This window comes from Elephantulus edwardii, unplaced genomic scaffold (genome assembly GCF_000299155.1).
Source record: "Elephantulus edwardii isolate Elephantulus edwardi_28Jun2011 unplaced genomic scaffold, EleEdw1.0 scaffold00176, whole genome shotgun sequence".
Classification (NCBI taxonomy): domain Eukaryota; kingdom Metazoa; phylum Chordata; class Mammalia; order Macroscelidea; family Macroscelididae; genus Elephantulus; species Elephantulus edwardii.
Genome location: NW_006399926.1, coordinates 1,487,210 through 1,510,573, shown reverse-complemented (window position 1 = coordinate 1,510,573; position 23,364 = coordinate 1,487,210). Strand labels below are relative to the sequence as shown.

The 23,364-nt window shown below is 46.6% G+C and overlaps 1 protein-coding gene across 1 annotated transcript in view; it reads left to right on the top strand.

The window, feature by feature from the left end:
- PMF1 (polyamine-modulated factor 1) overlaps nt 1-23,271 on the top strand; it is a 29,271-nt gene extending 6,000 nt beyond the window's left edge. Inside the window, exons 2-5 of the mRNA XM_006895762.1 lie at nt 19,514-19,619; nt 20,479-20,579; nt 21,617-21,812; nt 23,218-23,271. Coding sequence (XP_006895824.1) covers nt 19,514-19,619; nt 20,479-20,579; nt 21,617-21,812; nt 23,218-23,271 — 457 coding nt within the window. The remainder of the gene's footprint in view (nt 1-19,513; nt 19,620-20,478; nt 20,580-21,616; nt 21,813-23,217) is intronic.
- Nucleotides 23,272-23,364: the final 93 nt, after the last annotated feature.

The window sequence follows — 23,364 nt, the reverse complement described above, 5'->3', positions numbered from 1 at the left end:
CCTCCTGGAGGGCACTTGCATTTAAGGCCAAGCCCTTGTCTCCATTTTGGAGACTCGGTAAGACGGGCTCTCTTGTTTTGGTTGAAGGTCCCTCTGGAATGTTTGGTGGTTTTTTATTTCGGCCTCTTGTTTAGAGTCAGCAAGATCTCCTGGAGGGCCCTTGCATTTAAAAGTTTAATCCCTTGTTACTATATTTTGGAAGAACATTCTTTTATGTCTGTACAATGCTCTTCTGTCAATTTGCTGTGCTGAAGTAATCTGAGCTGCTGCTACGCTGAACCTTATGCCATTGGGGTCTCAAATGCCATAATGGTTGCTCATGGTGGACAGTGTTTGGTGGAGCTCCCAGTTTAAGACAGGTCTGGAAGCAGGAGTGGCATCTACTTACTAAACCACATGCCTCTGGAAACTCTATGACCTTGGAGAAACGAGGACAGTGATAGAAAAACATCAGGTCTTTTGTTCATAAGGGTCGCTATGAGTTGTGTTCCACTCAATCAACAATAACATGATGAAATATATGTTATTGTTGTTATATACCGGCAAGCCAGAACCGCCTCATAACTGACACTCCAGCAGGTTTGCAGAGGTTATAAATTGCATCTGAAGATTATAAATGGACATTCTCCCATGCAATTACCTGTCTCTGAAAACCCGCTAGAGGGTCAGCTATTGGTTGGTTCCAACTTGATGGTAAATAACAACAATAAACTGCAGGAGGAGACTACCCATCATCTCCCACAGAGCAACTGGTGAATTAGAACCATGTGCTTTTGCGTTGGCAGCACAAATGCTCACCACTAGGCCACCAGAGCTCCCCTAGTACATATAACATAAAATGTACCCTTTTAAGGATACAATTCAGTGATATTTGTTACATTTCCAGTGTTAGGCAACCATCACCACTATCTTATTTCCAAAACCTTATCACCTCAAACAGAAACTATTTCTTGAACAGTGATGTTTTATTCTCCCTGCCCTTCCTGCCTAAGTAAACTTTGTTAAAGTCTGATACTAGTTAAAAAATAAAATCAGGGAGCTCTGGTGGCCTAGTGGCAAGAAGCTTCACTGCAATCCCAGGGGCACACAGTTTAAATCCACCAGATGCTCTGCTGGAGAAGGAGGGGCAATCTCCTCCTGTAACTGTCAGATCTGATTTAACAGTACACACACACAAACAAACAAACAAAAAATCAGAAGTGTTCATCTTTATATAATTTGCCAGATGAACACAGTCATCATGTAATCTGCACCCAGATTAAGAAAGGAGACTAAACATGAGAGCCTAAGGAGACCCTCAGGCCCCTTTCCATCCCCACCTTCTTCAGCAAAGGTGGCCATTCTCCCCACTTCCCTACTGTACTGAGCTTTGCCTCGTTTTTGTTTTGTTTCCTTTTCAAACTCTATGTAAATTAACCGTTTTGCATGTTCTCATTTATACCTCTTTTCTTTCCTCAATATCGCTTTTATGATGTTCATTGATATCTTTGGGTGTAGTTACAGTTCTTCATTGTTACTGATTCTGTATCATTTTCCATTTCTGTGAAAATGCCACAGTTTATTTACCCATCCTGATGATAGACTCATTCTTATTTGTTGACTATTTACTTCTCTTTGTATGGTCCCTTCATCTGCAGCCTCTGCATGTTCCCTTCCATTCCTTTTACCTCTTCTTTCCTCTGGCTTTCCTGTTTTCTTCTAAGACTTTTATAACTTGAAGTCATACACTGAGGTCGTAGATGAGTTTTTACTTAATTCACCTAATTTTGTGTATGATGTGAGGTAAAAGATTGTTCCCATGTTACTTTCTTGTTTTGATATAATGCTGTAGTTGTGTGACATGTTAACATTCCTCAACTTTTCTGTAAATTTATAATTATCTCAAAATATGTATAAAAGATGCCCATTAAAGCACAATACTCAGAAGAAAGTAATTGAAAACCACCTAAAATGCTCCACATTTGAAGAATGGTTGCATAAGTGTAATGACTTCCGAATAAGACGTGGTGGTGGTGTGCTGTCAAGGCAGAACCGACCCGTAGCTGACCTGACCCTCCAGTGGGTTTTCAGAGGCAGTAAATCAGGTGGGAGAAGATTGCCCATTCTTCTTCCACAGAGTAACTGGTGGATTTGGACTGCGTGCCTTCAGTATTGCAGTGCAGCTTTTTACCACTAGGCCATCAGAGGCCTTCATTTTGAATAGTACTGAATCATGAAGCATACATGTTATCATGAAACCAAAACAACCAAACCCACTGCTAATTGAGTCAATTCTGAATTATGGCAACCCTCCATAAGGTTTCTGAAACTGTAAATCTTAATGTTGTTGTTGTTATGTGCCATTGAGTCACCTGAGACTCATAGCAACCCTAAGTCCAATAGCTCTGAACCCTCCCCTCCCCTGAGCCAGTCTCATTGACTCCGACACACCTACCCCTATTGCCCCAGTTATTGGATCAATCCATTTCATCCAGGATCTTCCTCTCCTGCTCTGTCCCTCCACTTTCCAAGCATGATGTCCTTCCACAAAGACTGATCCCTTCTGGCCACATGCCCAAAGTATGTGAGATGGAACTTCAAAATCCTTGCCTCCAAGAACAAACTTGGTTTCATCCTCTCCAAGACATAGCTGTTTGTTCTCTTGGCAGCCCATGATATGTTCAATACTCTTCAGTACCACAATTCAAAGGCATTTATTCTTATTCTGTCATATTTAGTCATTGTCCAGCTCTCTGATGCATAGCAAGTAATTGTGGAGACCATTAAACTCTGAACTTTGATAAATGTCGATAGTTGCAGAGGGCCTTCAGGCCTTTTGTTCATATAGTTGCCATGAGTCGCGCTCGACTCAAAGGCAATCAACAACAACATGGCCTGGATTGGGCACACCTCAGTCTCTAGACTGACATCATTATTCTTTAGCACTTTGGAGAGGTCCCTGACAGCAGACTTCTCAAGTGTGATTCATCTTTTGATTTCCTGACTGCTGGTGCCAAGAGTGTTGAGTGTTGATTGTGAAGCTGAACAAGCTGAAATTGTAAACAACTTTAATCCCTTCTCCATCCATCATGGTGCTGCCAGTTGGCTCACTGGTGAGAATCTTTGTCTTCTTAATGTTGAGCTTCAACATCAAATCTTAAGGGGAACATAAATATTACTCTTATGTGGAGCCTCTGGTGGGTTTGAACTACTGACTTTTCTGTTAACTCTAGGCTTTTAACACTTAATCTACTACACCCACAGGACCCCTTCTTGTAATAATTTTTTTTAAAAAATTAATTTGAGAAGGTAGCATTCACAAATCATATTATTATCTAAATTTTTTTAATTGCATATGACTTAATACTATACATTTTGTATTCATTTAAGTTTTGAACTTCTATGTTTTGAAATCATTTCTGGTTTGTTGTTGTTGTTGGGGAGTTGGGTTTGGTTTTTTTTTTCCTTAATCTGAACCACTTTGTGTGCCCTAGAGTAGCTTGTCGACCCAAAGTCCTGGGTGCGGGTGCCAGCAGCAAGGTGGGGGTATAGTGGGAGTGGGGAGAGCTGCTGCCATGCTCCAGATAGGAGACACAGCTGACATGATAGGCATGAAACCCATAGGTGGGTTTGAGCCCATTGGAGTTAGGATCATTTTTTGGGAGATGAAGGAATCCCCTGAGGGTGCTATCTTCATTTAAGGTGGTTGGTGGAAGGGGTGCCAACGACTGAGATGAGGAGGAACTAGGTTGAGAGCTGGGAAGAATACACGTCTATGGATGGAAATCAAGATTTAAGAAAAAAATTTTTTTACAAGTTCAATTAGAGATGCATGGCAACCCACTTCTGTGTGTTTCTCAGCTTTTTTGCTCCGCCATTCTTCCAAACCAATGGACATAAACCCTAGCTTCAGTATTCTGTTTGCCCATCTCCATGTCTGCACTGGCCTGCTGAGCTGCGTGGAGAGTCACCCCAATGTGAACACTGGTCCCTGCACAATCAACAGTCTCGGACTTCAGCGAAATTCACAGTTCTCCTGCTGCCGGCAGGCTGCTCCATTACCCCTTCTCCACAGCAGCTATTTGAAATCATGTATCACTCAAACCCCTTCCTGCTGCTGCACCCCATCAATAAACGTAAACCCTGTTCATAGACAAAACTGAAGCCACCAGGCAGGAGTTTCTGCATCTATAAATGTGGTCGGATGCACAGATGTCCGTCTCCCATCAGTTCTTCACCCATACAGCCAGGCCAGTTGTCAGTTCCTCATCTCCAGTATTTTCCTCAACTCAATCCTGTCTCTCCTTGCTATCATCATCATCATCATCCCTTAAACTCACCAGAAACAACAGTTGCTGAAGACTGTGAATCTTTTTAGACTTAACCTACTTGCTCTCATTTGCCATTTTAAACGACCATTTGAAAGTTCTCCCTTGGCTTCCAGCACCATTCTCTGCCTCCTTGTTGCATTAATGCTCCTCAGGCTCCTCTTCCTCCATTTGTCGCTTTTTAAATGTCATCTTCCTTGGAGGTTAGGCCTTTGCCTCTACCCCTGTGATGGCTCGCTGCCATCACAGGCCTTCCAGAGGCTGCCCAGTGCACCCCTGTCTTAAGAGTTCTGCACCTCGAGCATCTGCCTGCTGCTTGCCTCCTCCAACCATGCTCGGCCATTCCACCTCCTCTCGTTACCTAGAATATCAAGGGCTTTCCTGCCTCAGAGGGAGCTTTGGTGGCCTAGGCCATTACACTGCTAACCTCAAGTCAGCTGGTTCAAATCCACCAGCAGCTTCCCAGGAGAAAGATGGGCAGTCTCTTCGGGTGCAATTTACAAGCCTTGGAAAACCTGCCGGAGGGTCAGTTTTGAGCTGACTCCAGCTCTATGGCAGTGAGAGGGAGAGCCCATTCTTTGTGCTCTGCCAAGAATACTCTCCTTCCCTCTCTGGCCTGACCACCTAAGACGATCTCTCTCCTGTTCTGTTTTTTTTTATCCCCTGTTACTCACACCATGTTTTATTCCTTTAGACACCCATCTCATCTGCTTGTTCACTTCTTTGTGGTCTGTCTGTACATAAAGTGTAAGTAAGGTCCCTGAAGACAGAATAGTCTGTTCATCACTCTCTACACAGTGTTTATCATAGTGCCTGGAACAGAGGAGATGTTCAATAAATAGCTTTGCAATAGATAAGAATTCCCAAGCTACAGTTCTGTCCTGGGTTTCAGTCCTCTGTCTCCAATAGTGTCCTCAGCCCACTGTCCCCTGACCCTGTGAGACTGCATGGCAGTAATAGGATCTCTCTCCCTCTCTTCTCCTGGATGTCTAACGTGGTTGAAGGTGCCACCATTTCCTACTGTCTAGGCTTGAGATTCCAAAGTCCTCCTTGACCGCTCCTTCCCTGGAACCCTCCCTCTGGCCTGCCACCAAGGCCTGTTGATCCTGCCCTTCTCTCTTCATTCGGCCTCCTCCTGTCCCGCCACAACTGCCCTGGCCTTGACTGGTTCTGAGTTTGCTTCCAGCATCAAATACAAGCTCCTCAACCCTGTCTCTTCAGTCAGACCAGGGTCATGGTGCACAGTACATGACCGCACCCTTGTAATGCAGATACAAACTCACACACATGCATACACAAGCTCTTCTGCATCCGGTGCCACCACCACACCCCCCAGTCCTGCCTTTTCGTCTCTCCACTTGCTTCACATCTTCACTGAAATATCCTTCCACTCTCTTGGTTAAATGGGAACTTATTCACTGCTGTTTTTCACCACAGAAGGAGCTCAGTAAACAAGTCACTTAATTAAAAGTGGTTTTATGTCCTTGGCCCAAGAACACAGTACTTATACTTGAAACAGGGATCTCTACAGGAAAGGCTCTCTTACAGCTAGGTCCCTTCTCCTGTGCAATTTACAGCCTCTGAAAACCTGCTGGAGGGTTAGCTGTGAATCGGTTCCCTCTCATTGGCACATAGCACCAAATTGATTTATCCTTACAGCACATATTTTTAATGTAAATATTACAAGAAAACAATTAGAACTGTCGTGGAGAGGATGAAACCAAGTTTCTCCTTGGAAGCTAGGATTTTGAAGCTCTGTCTTATATACTTTGGGCATGTGGCCAGTTAGAACCAGTCCTTGGAGAAGGACATCACACTTGGAAGGGTGGAGGGACAGTGCAGGAGAGGAAGACCCCAGATGAGATGGGTTGATACAGTGACTGGGGCAGTGGGGGTAGTAGTTTTGTCGGAGTCAATGAGACTGGCCCAGGACAGGGCGGGCTTCAGAGCTGCTGTACATAGAGTCACTATGAGTCACAGGTGACTCGGCACATAACAACAGGGGACAAATTAGTATGATACCTCTCATGTCATCAGCCATATCGGCACTCACACCTCAGCATCTTCCATTAGAGCATCTTCCCTCACTGATGTGTGCTGAAGACCCTCGCGTCTGTCCCTTCTTGGACTTTGATCATAGAAAAATAGCTCTCATGTAGTCTACCTCCTGGAACCTCTGCTTTGTTCTCTGAAAATGAAGGGTTAGTTTCTCTCCTTGTAGCTTCATGCTAAGGCTAAAGCAGTCACGCTCATGTTCAGCTAAAGCAAGCAGGCGAGGCTGCCCCCTTCCTGTGTTTTGTTATAATCAGGTCCTGCCAACAGAGAGGAAGTTGGTGAGAAGTGGTGCTGATGGAGGGAGCTCAGGTTGAAGTCTAGTTAGCACAAGTCAGAGAAGAGCAGGTCTGGCCTCAGGTACACACAGAGTCCTGGCAGCTGGGCCAGAACTGGTTCCATCAGGATTGAGTGAGGTGACTGACAATTCTTTTTTTTTTATTTTTATTTTATTTTATTATTTATGTGTGCGTGTACCGTCAAATCAGATCTGACTGGTACAGGAGGAGATTGCCCCTCCTTCCCCGGCAGAGCATCTGGTGGATTCGAACCATGCACCTCTGGGATTGTAGTTGCAGCTTCTTGCCACTAAGCCACCAGAGCTCCCCTATGACTGACAATTCTTAAACACTCTTAAATTCATAGCTGCCACATTGGCCTGGGATGTGCTGAGCAGAACGTAAAGTGTAAAGTGACATATAAAGGCCAAATCTGATGATGACCAAGGAAAGAGGGCCAGTTACATCTGTATATGAAGCTGTAGATTCAAACTAGTGGCAGCAACCATTGCTGTTCATAGGCTGCAGTTCTTCACAGGAAGAAGAGCAGTTTCATGCATAAAGTATTCTAAGTACTGTGGGTGCCTCGGAAATATCTCACCCCTTTGCGTGTGCAGCTGATGCGTGCTGCTGGCCGTGACTTAGCCCTGCAGTGAGGGTGACTCATCACACTTGCTGAGTGAAGCTTCCGCCCCCGTACAGAGTCTTTCTTGTAAATGTTTCCAGACCCTCCACGTCTCTTCATTCTCTGCTTCTGCTGTCTACTCAGCTGTGCCTCCGAGTCCACCTGCACACAGCAGCCCGAGTGTAGAATGCAAGTATAGATCTGACCACAGCTCATCCCTGCATAAAACCCTTTTCTGTACTTACCTAGAAGGGGAGATATCATGGTCACACAGGTACTTTTCCCAGGGCGAGGCTTGTCCATTGTACTCTGGACGTGTGTACTCCTGTGATTTCCCCCCTCCCCCCCCAAATGTGGGAAACTCAACTGCATAATTTGTGGTATTGAGGGAATACATTCGTACTTTTCCTTGTTTGTTTGTTTTTTTAAAAAAGCAACAAACAAACCACTCTTCTAGTTCCACTACCCCACTTCCCACCCCGCCATGATACAGTCCAGACCCTGGATGTTTCTGGTCCCTCCCTGCTCCCCACCTGGATAGATGCTAGGATCCACCTCCAGCTTTGATCCAGCTCCAGCTAGCCTGGGTTGAATGCCTCCTCTGCAGTATCTAAGCTGTGTGACTTTGGGCAATCTTCTTAACTTCTCTGTGCCTCAGCTTTCTCACTTGAAGGATGAGAATGATAGTGATAGAACTTACCTCATAGGGTTCTTGTGAAAATTAATTACACTGGGTAGTGTATTTAGAACAGTGGCTACTACCCGTGAACATTTCCTGTGGTTATTTCATCCTCACACATACATGCACATCTTCACACTGTGTGTGTGCCACCCATCAACCACCCTGTCTAGGCCTTAGTACACGTCTCCCCTCTCCAAGGTCTTAGCCATTGCTTATATAGGGAGCCTCCCCGGAGCCCCTGAAAGCACTCATGTGCTGTCTGACCCTCATTTTCCTGCAGACTGATCACTCTTGCTCCTACATGGTGCACCCTCTGAGGCAGGGACTGCATCTCTGTCATCTTTGGATTTGAGCTCAGCCTAGCACCTGGTCATTAGTACTTAGTATTTATCAAGTGAATACAATTATTCTGTTGCTATGGCCTAGTGGACAGAAAGTTAGGCTCCCTGTAAAACAATGAAAGAATCTTTTCTTTTACTTTTCCATAATTTTTGGACTCATGTACTTATAACTTGTTAGTCAAATTTGTGTCTTCTAGGTTGCAACACCCCCATGATACATCTTCAAGGATATGTACATGTACAGCCAAGCACAATCAATAAGAGTGCATCTGAATTCCAAAATCAATCTCCATAATAGTCTATGTGTTTCCTACTGCCAAAGGGGCCCTTTAGAGTAGTGAGAGAAGATCTTCACCCTGAAACCCACAGCGTCCCTTTTCAGCAGGAAGTAGCTAAGAGAATACGCCGTGCCCTTTTCCTTATGACTCAGGGTGAAGTCTCTCTCAGGGAGGAATGATAGGGAATGGCAAAGGATACACTGACAAAGAAGATTAATCAGAACTGGCTTTGACAAGCACTGTGGCATTTGGACAAGAACAAACTGGGAGGAGGGTAGAGAGAATAGTGCAACAATGAATGAGTGGAAGCCCAAAATCTCTGTAAATGTTTATGAAAATTAATAAAATATAATTATAGAAAAAAAAAAAAAGAAAGTTAGGCTCCCAAGCTCAAGGTCGGTGATTTTAATCTGTAGCCCTAAGTCTGGTTTAAATTGGTTTTTTGTCAAACATTCTTCTAAGTGATGTAGCCCTGATCTGTCCATTTGCTGTACATTGGTAACTCGTGGTTGTTGTGATGCTAAACACTGTGACACTGATGTGTCAAATGCAATAATGGTTACCCATGGTGGACTGTGTTTGGTGGAGCTTCCTGATCAACACAAGCTTGGAAGCAGGAGAGGCATCCACTTCCGAAATGGCTTGCCTCTGGAAACTCTATGAACAGTGCTCAGGCCATTTGTTCATAGGGTCGCTAAAAGTTGTCTACTCATAGTGACTCAACGACACTTAACATTTTTATTTTCAGGGTTAAGACTTAAGCAAATCAGAAATGTTTTCTCCCAAGAAAAGTATCTCAGGTTTGGATTTTCATTATCAGGTTTTTAGCAATTTTCAAACTAAGTATCTGAACAAAGGTTATATTTGCCCAAGACCTAGTAGCCCGAATAATTAATTTGTTTTTAAAGATAACCTCTTACTAAAGCCATTCATTTTTATTCACAGACTTGGAGACCTCCTCTGTTTGGTCTTTTTCTTTTCCCCATCTCTCAGTTCTGGGACCACCCAGAGCTCACAGACTTGAAGCAGAGGGGAGACCAAACAGAAATGTTTCCTGATGAAATGAGGCACTTGCATAGGTAATAAGTTGGGTGGAGAGCATGGATTTGGGCTGTCACTTGGATGCCCAGCTTGAACGCAATGAAGGACTTTGAACTGGTGGGTAATTGGCTTCGGTAAACAAGGGTGGCACATGTGTGGTGCATTGAGTGCAATAGGCAAACAACAGCTGTGCCTCCTCGGCTGCCAGCCACACCTCTTCAAATGTGTTAGCCCCCCTGCCAGGAATGCTGTTTTCTGTAAGTCTGACCACAGTCCTTTTTACTGACAGTTTCGAGATCCTAATGTAGGGAATTGCATTGTTAGCAGGACTCTGGAGAGCAACAAACTTTCAAAGCGGCATGAATGGGACAGCTGTTGGTTTCCTGACTCATAGCAGTAAAACAGAACAACACTCTCCCAGACTGGGCCTTTCTTACATTCTTTGCGTGAGCCCTTTCTCATTGCCACTGTTATCACTCCTTGTCTTTTTTTCTTCTTAAGATTTTTTCCTCTTCTTCACTGATCATCCTGATAACATGTCCAAAGTACGTGAGATGAAGTCTTCCCTTCTAAGGAGTTGTTGTTGTTATTGTTATTATGTGCCATTGAGTCACCTGCTACTCATAGCAACCCTGTATACAGCAGCCCTGAAGCCTGCCCTGTCCTGAGCCAGTCTCCTGACTCCAACACACCTCCTACCCCTATGGCCCCAGTTACTGTATCATTCCAGCTCTCATACAGGATCTTCCTCTCCTGTGCTATTCCTCCACCCTTCCAAACATGATGTCCTTCCCCAAAGACTGGTGCCTCCAGGTCACATGCCCAAAGTATGTGAGACAAAACTTCAAAATCCTTGCCTCTACAGAGCAACTTGGTTTCACCATCTCCAAGACAAATTTATTCTCCTGACAGTCCATGGGATGTTCAGTATTCTCCAGCACCACAACTCAAAGGCATTGATTCTTTTGCTGTCATCTTTAGTCATTGTTAAACTGATGCATAGCAAATAATTGTGAAGACCATGGCATGGATTGAGACTGACATCATTGCTCTTTAGCACTTTGGAAAGGTCCCTGACAGCAGACTTCCCCAATGCAATTCGTCTTTTTACTTCCTGACTGCTGGTGCCAAGATTGTTGAGTGATGATTACGGACCTAAAATCATGGAGCAAACTGAAATTGTTAACAACCTCAATCTCTTCTCCATCTGTTATGGTGCTGCCAGTTGGCCCAGTGGTGAGAATCTTTGTTTTCTTGATGTTTAGCTTCAATCAATATTAAAGACTACAGCCCTTGACCTTCTGCAGCAAATGCTTCTGGTACTCTTCAGTTTTGGCAAGCAAGGTTGTGTCATCTGCATAATGCAGGTTGTTGATGAGTCTTCCTCCAAACCTGATGCCACACTCCTACTCGTAAAGTCCAGCATCCCAAATAATATGTTCCACATACAGATTGAAAAGGTATGGAGACAAGATGCATCCCTGATGCATTCCTTTACTGATTTTGAACCAGGCAGTGTTTCCTTGCTCTGTTCTGATGACTGCCTCCTGGTCCAAGTAAAGATTTTGCATGAGCATAGTCAAGTGTTCTGGGATTCCCATTCTTCTCAAGGTTAACCACAATTTGTTGTGATCCACACAGTCAAATGCCTTTGTGTGGTCAATGAAACACAGACATTACTCTCATACTCTTGGCTTTCAGACAAGATCCTTTTAACATTGATGATAATGTCTCTAGTGCCACATCCTCTTCTAAACCCAGCTTGTATTTCTGATAGTTCTCTGTCAATGTACTATTCAGTCATTTTTGGTTAATCTTCAGCAGGATTTTGCTTAGATGTGATATTGTTTGATAATTTTCACACTCTGTGGGGTCATCTAATTTGGGATAGGAATAAATATGGATCTCTTGCAGTCAGTTGGCCAGGTAGTTGTCTTCCAGATTTCTTGGCACAACCTCTTAGGAATATTCTGGTTGTATTTCTTCTGACATTGATTTGTTCATTCTTCTGGCGGTCCATGGTATATTCAGTATTCTTTGTCACTGCCATAACACAAAGACATTAACTCTTCTGTCTTTTGTTTTCATTGTCCAGTTTTCACATGCATATGAGGCAGTTGAAAAGATCATGGCTTGAGTCAGGTGCACCTTAGTCCTCAAGGTGACTTTTTTCCCAAGAAGTTCAATTTATTGGCTCACAGGCTAAGACACAGTGCTAACCAAGGTCTTCACGAATGCAGGTCCCTCCACTTGTCCAAGGGACCACGATGGGGAATGTATTTCACTCCACAGCCATCTGGAATGAGGTGCTTTTGAGCCACCATGTTTTCAAATCATCAGCATTAAGCTTCGTAAAGCTCCAATTCGTGGAGCTATGGATCTTCTGGCTCCCAGGGAACTTGAATTTGACTCTGCAGAGGTCCTCAGTCACATGCTCCTTGTTCTGAAGCTCGGTATGGGAGGACATAATGACCTGGCCAATGTGGATCCTGGCCACTGTACCGTGGGGTTTTCCAAAGGCACCTCGCTTACCTGTCTGGAGCCTTAATGAGGACAAAACATTTGTGACTTTGGAAGCTTGAATGAAAATGCAGCCAAGAGTTGTCTCCAGAGTCCCTTAGGGCAACCCATACATGAACCAGGCTGCATACTCTACCAATGAGTTATTGTTTGCAGCCATTGCAAACAATAAAATTATTATTATTTTTCTTTTCGTTTTGTGTACCATTGAATCAGATCTGACTTTCACGGGAGAGGAGATTGCCCCTCCGACATCTTTTTTTAACACTTAAAAGAGATCTCCTGCAAATATTTGCCCAATGCAATACATAATTTGATGTTTTTTTAACATTTTATTGTAATTTAGGTAGAAGCTTACAAAGCAAATTGGTTTTCCACAGTTCATACACATTTTGATTCATGACATATGATTGCCACAGTAATTGCCCTCCTCCCACTTCCTCCGTGTGTTTACCGTTTCCATGTGTCCTTTCCCTTCCCGACCTTCTGAGCTTTAACACTGGGCAGGTGCTGCCCTTTGGTCTCCTGTGGTGATTTGTTCTAGGGAGTGCATACTTGATAGGCCTGTCCTCTGGCTGAAAGATGAGCCATGATGTGGCTTCAAGTATTAAAGGGTGAAAAAAAAAAAAAAAAAATAAAGGGTGACTAAAGGTCAGCATCCCACCACTTTCTATCAGAGCAGCTTCTGTTTCTAGACTGCTGTTTGCTTGGGCATTGATTGTAGAACCGAGTTAAAATTAAATCCTTCACAACTTCAGTGTTTTCTGTTTATCATAGTGTTGCTTATAGCCCCGGTTGGGAGTAGTTTTATATTCTTCTTGTTGTTGTTGTTAAGTGCCATCGAGTCACAGGCGACTCATAGCAGCCCTATGAAAGAAAGTCCTCAAGACTTGTGTGACTTTCATCCTCTCTCCAGGTTCATAGGGTTTCTGGAGACAAGCTATTACGGAAGTGGATGCCACTCCTCCTTCCAAACTTGTTTTAATCCAGGAGCTCCACCCCACACTTTCCGCATTGGGTAACCAGCCATTAACACGTTTGACACATCCGTGTCACAGTGTTCAGCCTCACAGAAACCACAAGTGACCGCTGTACAGCAAGTGGACACACCAGGGCTATACGACCTAGAGGAATATTATTTATAATGAGTTGTAATCTATACTGTTTCCTACTTGGGTCAGAATATCACAGGCAACAGATTTGGTTGCTAAGCAACGGAACCCTTGTTTATTATGGTAATTACTGCTATCATCAGTGTCGTGGTGGGTTTTTGGAACTGGAATGCCAGTCCCCGCCTGCCCTCTAGTGGACAGTATGTGATTTTTCATTCCGTTTGGCAACACACATGGAAAAGTAGGAGTAGCCGGGGCTCACTTTTCAGCCTCTGTAGCGCTGTGAACACATTGCCTGAGCGTATGTAACTGAAATGGTTTATTTACGTGTCTGTGCCTTTTTCATTTTTCCTTGGGGCCCTGCACAGTTTATCTACATAGATAAGCCGACAGATTGGCAAACTACCAGAGCTTAAACTGATTTTAGGCTTAAATATTTTGAAATTTTTTATATAAATGAAATTTATGTGGCATCTTAACTTACAGTGAATTTTTAAAGCAGTAAATGAAATGCTATTTTTCCAATCCCAGAGGAACACGGTTCGAATCCACCAGACGCTCTGCCGGAGAAGGAGGCGCAATATCCTCCTGTACCAGTCAGACCTGATTTGACGGTACACGCACACTAAAAAAAAAAAAAAAAAAGAAATGCTATTTTTCCTGTGAGCTCCAGAAGAGTCACATCTCAAATATTGCAAGTGTAAGAGAAAAAAAACTACTTTAAAATCGGTTAATCATCTCAGTTTTGGAACTCAATAATTTCGTTTTAAAAATTTACTTTCACTGATGATAAAACTACAGTGTGGCCTTTTTTCCCCTTTTCTTCTGTAACAGAGACAATCCTGATGGCCAGTACCTCTTGACACTGATCTGGTTTCTGTACATGCAGTTGCAACCAAGATGCATTTCCTAAGCCTCTGCTCACCTCAGGGGAGACTGTGCTGTCTCAGGCATTGAGGGAGCGAGGAGAACTGCTCTTCTGAGGATAGGAATAGTAGCTGCCATGGAACATTGCCGTATGCTCCCCATTGTGCTCGGATCCAAATTCTCTTGGCACCATCAGTTAAGAAATCGAAAGGTGTATTGCTTTGGTAAATCTGCTGCCAAGGACTTCTGTAAGGTGTTAAGGAGCGATGATGTCAGTTCATCTGGTTCAAGCCATGGTCTTTTCAGTTATTTGCTATGCATCTGAAAGTTGGACAGTGACTAAGGCTGACAGAAGAATTGATGCCTTTGAGTTGTGTTGGACAAGAGTACTGAATATTATCCCATGGACTGTCCAAAGAGCAGACAATATGTCTTAGAGAATGCAACCAGGGTGTTCTTTTGGAGCCAAGGATGATGACGCTTCATCTCACATACTTTTAGGAGGAATTAGGCCAGTCCTTGGAAAACTACATCATGCTTGAAAAGTGGAGGTTCAGCAAAAGAGGGGATGACCATAACAGTGGGCTCAAGTATATCAGAGATGGTAAGGATGGCACAGGATAGAGACAGGTTCATAAGATTGTTCATAAGATTGCTATAAGTTGTGGTCAGCTCTATGTGTTGTGCTAAATATGTTATAAACACAGTTGATATTCACAGTAGTTTTTTAGGGTGTTGTAGTGGGTTTATTGTTCAAAATTACTTTCCTGGGCTATTGCCTTTTATTTTTGCCACCAGTCTGAGTGTTGTTGTCAGGTACTGTCAAGTTGAGTATGACTCTTAGTGACCCCATGAAGAAAAGATCTGAATCCTCTTCTAGCCTGTGCAATCCTCACACTTTCTGATATACAAGAGCCCATTGTGGCAATCACTGTGTCAGTCCACTTGGTTGAGGGTCTTCCTGTCCTTCGCAGACCCTCCACCCTTTCCAACCCTCTCCAAGGAGTAGCACCTCCTGTCAACATGCCCAAAGTATGTGAGGTGAAGCCTCATCTTTCTTGCCTCCACAGAGCACTCTGACTGCACCTTCTCCAAGACATATCTGTTCATTCTCCTGGTCGTCCATGGGATGTTCACTGCTCTTCTTTACCACAGCTCAAAGGCATCAATTCTTTTTCTGTCATACTTATTCATAATCTAGGTCTCAAATGCACAGCAAGTGATCCTGCAAAGAGAACATGTAGACCTCTGATGCGGGGATGATTGGTAAGTTTGAGTTTAAATTGAGTAGGTTTATCTGCAGAAAAGGGGAATCTCACTACCAGCCAGAAGGAGGAGTAGAGAATGCCGTGCACGTCCTTAAGGCCAGAAATTCTTGTGGCAGGCAGACCGGGACCCAGATGAGAATAGCCATGGTGCAGAACGAGAGACCAGTGTGTGGAGCTCGCCTGAGACCCTCCCTACAGGGCCACAGCCAGCGCCTTCAGCCAAGCGTGCTGAAAGGTTGAGGAAGGTGCTGTAATTGGCAGGACTAAGAGCTTTCTAACGTTGACCTAAAGCTGAGAAGCTAAAGGTCAGAGGGCCTGTGAGCGCTCCTGAGAAGCTGCCCTGACTGAAAAACAGCAGCCGGTTTCCATTTTGAATTATAACCACTAATTTACCATAATAACCGCTAAGATCGTGACTGTAATTCTGTGAGTTAAGTGGGTCGTTGCAATGAATTATTGGACCTTGTAATTGAGCAGTGAGAGCCCTGGAAGGGGTGTCTGGTGTTAGCACTCATAGAAGTGGGTTCGGGGTGCAGGGTAGGGCACGGGTCTGACCTCATGGATTTCAGGTTTGTGCAGTGGAGGAGACCACTCCCTCTTGTGGAGTTAGGGATTGGACACTGCCCCACACCCCCTGTATGCTGTTTACATGAGGTGTGACCTCAGTTATCCCCATTTGACAAAGGAGGCTTAAAGAAGTAAGGAATTTGTACAAGATCACCCAGTTGATGAGTGGTAAAGGTAGAATTGAACACAGGAAGTCTGTCCCTAACCTAGTGCCCTTACCAGGTGCACAGCAGGGCAGCCTGTGTGGACTTTTGGAAGACAAAGGTCAGGACACTGCTCTAGTGTCTATACAAGAGGTACCAGCAGGAGTGGTTGGAGACGCTGGTGGTGGGGCCTCCTTTGCACACCAGCCGGGGTGGAAGGTGGGCACACCTCAGCCCTGGCGCCCCATCTACAGAGCATCTTGTGTGTCACCATTCACATAACACTGTTCTCAGTACCAGGTGGATCCCGGCAGCGTGGCCAACGGCATTCCTCCATGCACTTTGCATGAAAAGATGAGATTTGATGTTTGGAGGGGTGGGGAGCATGAATGCTTTCTAAAATGCATCACTTTCCTGCTTCTCCCTCAGTGTATGTTTTAGGAAGTCACCCGGGTATTGAGACCATTCCCAAGTCTGCACTGCTCTCAGAAAAGGAGTCTTACTTTCCTCCCTCACTCTCTGACATTTGCCCAGCCTGGCTGGTAAAGCCATGGTGTCCTGAGCAGCACAAACATCGCGTGTGTTTTGTAAACACTGTTCTGGGATCGTTCACTTTCACTGGGTTTTTCAACCCCAGGTGGGAGCCCAGGCAGCCCTTGTGGGGAGTTTTGTCGGGCGGAATCTGGCTCCTTGCTGTACCCATGCTCAAGCCTCCCTGCCAAATGGCTGGGGGGGAACAGGATCTCCCGTGACCATGACAGACCCTGTCCAACCACAATTACCGGGTTTCAATTCCATCCCACTTGTTCAGACGTCATCCATTCCTCTGTGTGACCACAGACTGCGTGGCCGGTGGGGCCAGCTCCAAAACAAGACGCCTGGGATTCATGACAGTTCTTTGTATTTTCTTTTGTTACCTCAGACCTGGCCTCCAAGATGCTGGTATTGAATCCAGCGTATACCGTTGGCGACTTGGTGCGAGAACATGTCACCCTAACTCAGAAGTGGGCTGGCAAGTGCTTGACAGCCAGTTGTCCGGGGAGAGCCTTGGTCTGTAGCATTAGTGATTCCTGAGGGAAATACTCGTCAGCTGTTGATGTGATGTCACTGGACAGAATTAGGAACAGATTCACACCTTAACATGGTATTTTCACCAGAGAGAGTAAATCAATACAGATAACCTCAAAAGCAGAGAAAAATACAGTTGAATAATTAGAAAGTGGTAATTTGTGAACGTTTAGTATCTTTGTTGTTAAAATTCATTTTATTAAAAGCTTATTTACTTTTTTATAATGGACACGTTTCTTTCTAACTTACAGATTTCCCGAAAAGTTAAGTTACCAAAAAAAAAAAAAAAGTAATCTCTTATAAGCTGCTGTGAACTGGCCCCGGCACACCCCTGCTCCTGCTCTTCCTCCAATTAATAAAAAACACAGCTAACTGATGACATCTCACAACAACAGCGACTGAGTTTAGGGATAGAGACTGGGCAGGGTGGGAGGGGCTAGAGAGCTATGAAGAAAGAGTTCCAGCACCAGGGAGAGGGGTGTGCATTTGGATCCAGCAGCTCATCCTCTGCTTATCTGACCACCCCCGCACCCCACCCCGTGCTGACCCACGGGCTGAAGAGCATTCTGACTCGTATTGTTAGATGTTGTTGAGTTGACTTACAGCTCACAGTGGCCCTCTGAACACAGCTGAGCTTTCCCCTGCCCTGCGCTATCCCCTCATCCTGATATGTTCAGGCCCACGTTACAGTCACTGTGTCTGGCCATCTTGTCGAGCACCTTCCCTTTCGCTGACCTTCCGTCTTTTCCAGCATGAGGTCTTTTTCCACAGACTGGGTGCTCCTGACAACATGCCTAGAATATGTGAGACGAAAGTAGTTTCACCATCCTCGCCTCTAAGGAGCACCCTGGTTGCCCTTCCTCCAAGGCGTTCCTGTTTGTTCTTTTGGCAGTTCCTAGGATGTTCAGGGCTCTCCTCCGAAACCAGAGCTCAAAGGCATCCATGCTGCTTCTGTCATTCTATTTCTAACTCATTATAAAGCATAAATGTGTGCTCTCCTGTGTTTGAAGACTTCCTCAGCTCAAAACTTCTGCAGGTTTGTTGAACATCCCTTCATCACAGAGACGTTCACCAGCCCTCAGTCTAGAAAGCATCCTTACCACAGGCTTCCTCTGAAGTACTCCACACACACATAGTAATTACCTGTGTTCATTCTTACACATGGTTTTATCTTTCCCCTCAACTGTAACCCCAGGAAGGTTGTATCAGCCCTCATTCTCCCTTAAACACCAGTGTCTGATGGACAGCCAGGTCACCGCAAGTGCAAGTGCTGAGGAGATGGGGAAGAGCCAAGGAGAGTGGGCAAACAGAGGGACAGGAAAATGAGGATGGGGGACAGGCCACAGATGCACTGATGTTCAGGTCTGCCTGAGAGGGACCAAGGCTCTGGGACTGTGTTGGGTCCTGTGGTCCTTCCAGCCATGATGTGAGTGAGGATACACTCCCCACCAGTGGTGGAGTACCTTATATGTTGGACTGTGAACTGAGAGGCTATTAGTTCAAGGTGCTCTAGGGAAGAAAGCTCGGCAGCCTTCTCCAGCTGAGGTTTACGACCTCAGAAACATGATGGAAGGCGCCGTCAGTCAGAACTGACGTGATGACAGTGGGGTTGGACTTTTCCGTTTTAGTAAGAGAACCCCAATTTAAATGAGTAACAGATAAAACCATTACTTCATGTGAGGAAGGGTGGCTCCAGGTTGTGTTTCCCAGCAGCTCGACATTATCTGAGACCCCATTTCTTTCTCTGTCCTTCTGCCTCCTTGCGTGTAAGCCCTGCCCTCAGACAGAGGTGCAGGCAGTGTCAAGACCCAGCAGTGTCCTCCAGAAGTCTCCTCTGCAGCTCTTTGGAGGTTTAAAGAACCTTTTCTGGAGACCAGGTACCCTCAGGCGCCCTGCTTTCCTAATCCAGGCCACTCACAGTGTGGTCCCCAGACCAATGTCAGCCCCACCTTGTTAGAAGCTCAGCTGCTGGTGTGAACTAACACTCTTCCCTCCCAGCCCTCTGAGGCTTTCCTGCCTGATGAAGTTGGGGATAGCCCCACAACTGGACTGCAGGTAAACGTGTCATGATCTACCGTCTTTCCCAGGAGGAACCTTGGTAGTGCAGTGTGATAGGTGTTGGACTGCTAACTGAAAGGTGGAAAGGTTGTGCTTTGAACCCACCGGCTGCTCCCCTGGAGCGAGAGTGTCCTGTCACTAAGGTTTACAGCCCGAGAACCCTGAAGGGCTTTCCCAGGACCACGTCGACTCCATGGCCATGGGCCTGGCCTTTGACCAGAGTGTGTGTGGGGTGGACCGGGCTTCCCGTCCTGTGATGGGGACCCACAGTGACCCTCCTGCCTATATTGTCCCCCCTTCCCTCAGCTACCAGAGGTTCGCTGACTGTTACAAGCGCTTCTACCGGCTGCAGCCCGAGATGACACAGCGGATCTACGACAAGTTTGTAACTCAGCTGCAGACCTCTGTCTGGGTGAGTTGGCAGTAGAGGCCAGTCAGACACGTCACTGGACAGATGCTAGCAGGGCTGAAGGCTGAGGGGAGGACTGCCGCTGCTGCCCTCTGTATCCCCAGCCCTCGAGCCGTTCTCCACACCGAGAGGCGGCAGCCTCGATCACCTCCTGATGTGGAGATCCTAACTGTCCCCTTTGTGAATTGTCGTCTGTGGTAGTCATGTATTTATATGTGTCTGCCCCTCTAGATAAGAGAGTTCAGCATGGACAAGACTGAGTCCTACTCCTCTGTGTCCAGCACCTGCTCCACACCTGGCACAGAGGAGGCACCAGTAAACTGTCAGGGGACCTGCAGAGCACGAGAAAGAAGGAACATGATCCCACATCTCTAAGTAGCTATGATCTCTTGGGAGTTAACTTGGACACTGTGATCCTCCAGGATGGTCTCCCTAAGTGGACCACATTGTGGCATCAGGGCTGCCAGTGGCAAAGCAGCCCAGCAGCAAAGCTGAGAGAATGTAGTGGCAGAAGGAGAAGAGGAGGGAGTAGAGAGGCTCAGGAATGGACCACTTTGACTCCCCATGAAGGAGGATGGGAGTGGCCAGGCAGCCTGGGATGTAAGAGCTGGGCCTGAGCGCCAGGGCTGCAGAGTGGGCAGCTCAGACGGGCAGTGGGAAGAGGATAGTCACAGACTCCTTCTAAACGTTGACCACTTTGTGCTTTATTTTCTTCATTACAGTCACATGGTATTGAGAGGTTTGGAAGAACAAGTGAGACAGAACTGAAACTAGCAGAAGTCTTAACCAAGCACTCTCATGTAGCCTGTTTCTACTCTGGGCTTATCTAGTATCACGACAGCCCTTACTCCTTTCTCTTCAGGAGGAAATCTCTGAAATCAAACAGGAGGGGAATCTGGAAGCTGTCATGAATGCCCTGGACAATATTGTGGAAGAAGGCAAAGACCGAAAGGGGCCAGCGTGGTGAGATGGGGCCTGGAGAGAGGCCTTTGGGCAGTGCTGAGGGGATGTCAGAGAGGGACAGGTGGACAGGACAGAAACACAGCAGTCACCACAGATGGCCAAAATACCTTCTGACCCTTGGCGGAGAGCACTGTAATCATGCATGTGGTGCTGTTCAGAGTGAGGAAACAGTGTTTGGTGGCAGGACTGTGAAGCCTTCCATGAAACAGAAGCGGAACAGTAGAGCTTGAGATCATCTGGAGAGGAGGCTGGCCCGGCAGCTGGCTTTTGTCTTTATTATTATTTGTTCTCTCAACAATAGAGAGCACCTGGTGTGATTTACCCAGCACTGTGATGCCAGAGGTTCAGCAGTGAACAGACAGATCAAATGCCTCCTGTCCCAAAGCCAGCAATTCCGGGGCAGCCGAAGGGTGTTGTCTGGGCAGTTCTGGGAGAAGTGGGATGGGGAGGGGAACAGGGAAGAGGCCCTGGGGGCACTAGCCTTTTACAGCCCTCAGCCTGAACAGAATCCTAGACAGAGGAAGTAGACATTTTGAGTATTTTGTAATTCTTCTATGCTTTCCGACCTTACTACTTAAGAGAATTCCATTTTATAACTTAGAATATTTTTTCCTAAAAACTTACCCCACCCTCTGTGCCTTAGGACCTGCCTGGTCTCGCTGGGATTGTCCCCTGAACTGTGTATTTTTTTTATCATCCCATATCAGCCACTGACATCCTGGGGTCTCCCGCACTGGGCTTCTCCCAGGCAGCCAGCCTCCAGTCTTTAGCTCCTAGTCTTGTAGGGAGAGCAGGCTAGAAGGTGGCCTCTCACTCTGGAGCATTAGAGATGGAGAGAGGGCTGTGGCAGAGAAGAGAGTGGGGTGAGTTTGGGCTGAGTGAGAAAGGGAGATGGACCCTTGGGGCACTGAGGCTCAGGACAGGCTCTCAGGGGAGGAGTCTGTGTAGGGCTTGGGAGATGAGGGGACCCACAGGCTGTCCTTGAAAGGGGCTGAATGGCCTTGGAAGTAGCACCCTCACCCCATGTGGCCCTGCAGGCGGCCGAGCGGGATACCGGAGGCAGACCTGCGCAGCGCCATGGTGCCCTACTTCCTGCAGCAGCGGGATGCCCTGCAGCACCGCGTACAGAAGCAGAAGGCCGAGAACCAGCAGCTGGCAGACGCCGTGCTAGCTGGGCGCAGGCAGGTGGAGGAGCTGCGGCTGCAGGTCCAGGCCCAGCAGCAGGCCTGGCAGGTCAGTGCCCAGACCCCAGCCCCGCTTCTCGTCCTATAGGGAGTCGGGGAGCCTGGCCTCATCATGCCTCTGTGGACATGTGCAGTGAGTGGGCCTCTGATCCTCTGCACCCACTGTGGTCAACAGTGCAGGCATGTGTCCCCTGCTGTATCAATGGGGTAGGTGAGGGGCTGTCACAGATGAGAAGACAGACCATGTGAGGGCAGGTGACCCGCCTGGTAACAGCCCATCTGGGTCAGAATTAGGAGTGACAACCCTGTGGGGTCCAGTGGTCTTTCCCTCTGCTCCATGTGACCATTGCCCACGTTGTTGGAACACCTACACTGGCACGACCTTCAGAGCCTCTGACACATCTGAAATCATCCTCTCTGTCTGTCCTTTGAGGGTAAAGTCACTGTGGCCAAATCAGGGGAAGAGGCTGACCAAGCTGACACAGGAAGCAGGCAAAGCTGGAAAGTGACGAGAGACATTTTCCTATTGACTGAAAATGTGGTTTCCAGCAGGCTTGAGTTAGGGCAGCACTGCTCCCCCATATTCACGTAGAGATCCAGCTTAACCTACCAGCAGCCCTTCTGGGTAGAGAGTCCTGTTACCAATGAAAGCAGCTTTTCAGATCTGTGGCCCCAGATGCTCCTGGTCTTCCCAAGACCCACCAACTGCTACATCCAGGCCCTGCTCCAGCCTCTGCCATGAGGACATGATGCCAGAAGGCTAGTGGTCCACTCTACTCTGTCCCTGTCACCACCTCCTAGCTTCCCCACTTACCACACTGATCCTGGGGGCTGGGCAACAGGTATGAAAATGCTTATGACCAAGACCTTCAGTTCACAGCTCAGTGCTGTCTCATGGGGCAGGTCCCACCGGTCAGAACTCTGTCCTTGGCACCCCTGGAACTGCCTGCCCATGTTCTTGGGCAAAATGCTGCACCTCTTATATGCGCGCCCCACCCCCATGCACCCCATCAAGACCTCACTCCTTCCCAGAGCCCTGGTGCTCCTTTCTCCAGATCTGCCAGAGGGCATCTCCCTGGCCTTTCCAGCTCTGACATGCAGCGCTTTGATTTTAGAAGAAAAAGCCATCCTACACCTAGCTAGCCAGGAAAACGACTGTTTTAAGCTGCTCATTTACACTGATGGGGTGAGTTCCCTCAAGAGCTTCATGTGGGAGCTTCATAGAGCTGCCTTTTTTTTTTTAACCAAAATTTTATTTCTTGAAAGTCCACTTCAAAGAAACAGTCTCTGCTAGAGGACTCTGGTAGCCTTGGGATTAAAGGCTACTCTGGGTGTCCTTGTTGAAGATAAGACTCAGCACCCACCTGCCACCCTGCTGAGCCAGGTACATGAGCCACGCACCCCATCTGCAACCAGGGTGACTCTGATTTTCCTGTTCTCTCCTCTTGCCACAGGCGCTGCACAGAGAGCAGAGGGAGCTGCTGGCTGTGCTGAAGGAGCCAGAGTGAGGAGACAGCCAAGCCCAGGAGCACAGGGCAGTCAAGGTCAAGGGCCTGTGGTCCAGGATGAGCTGCCTCTGAGAACAGCCAAAATGGTGCAGT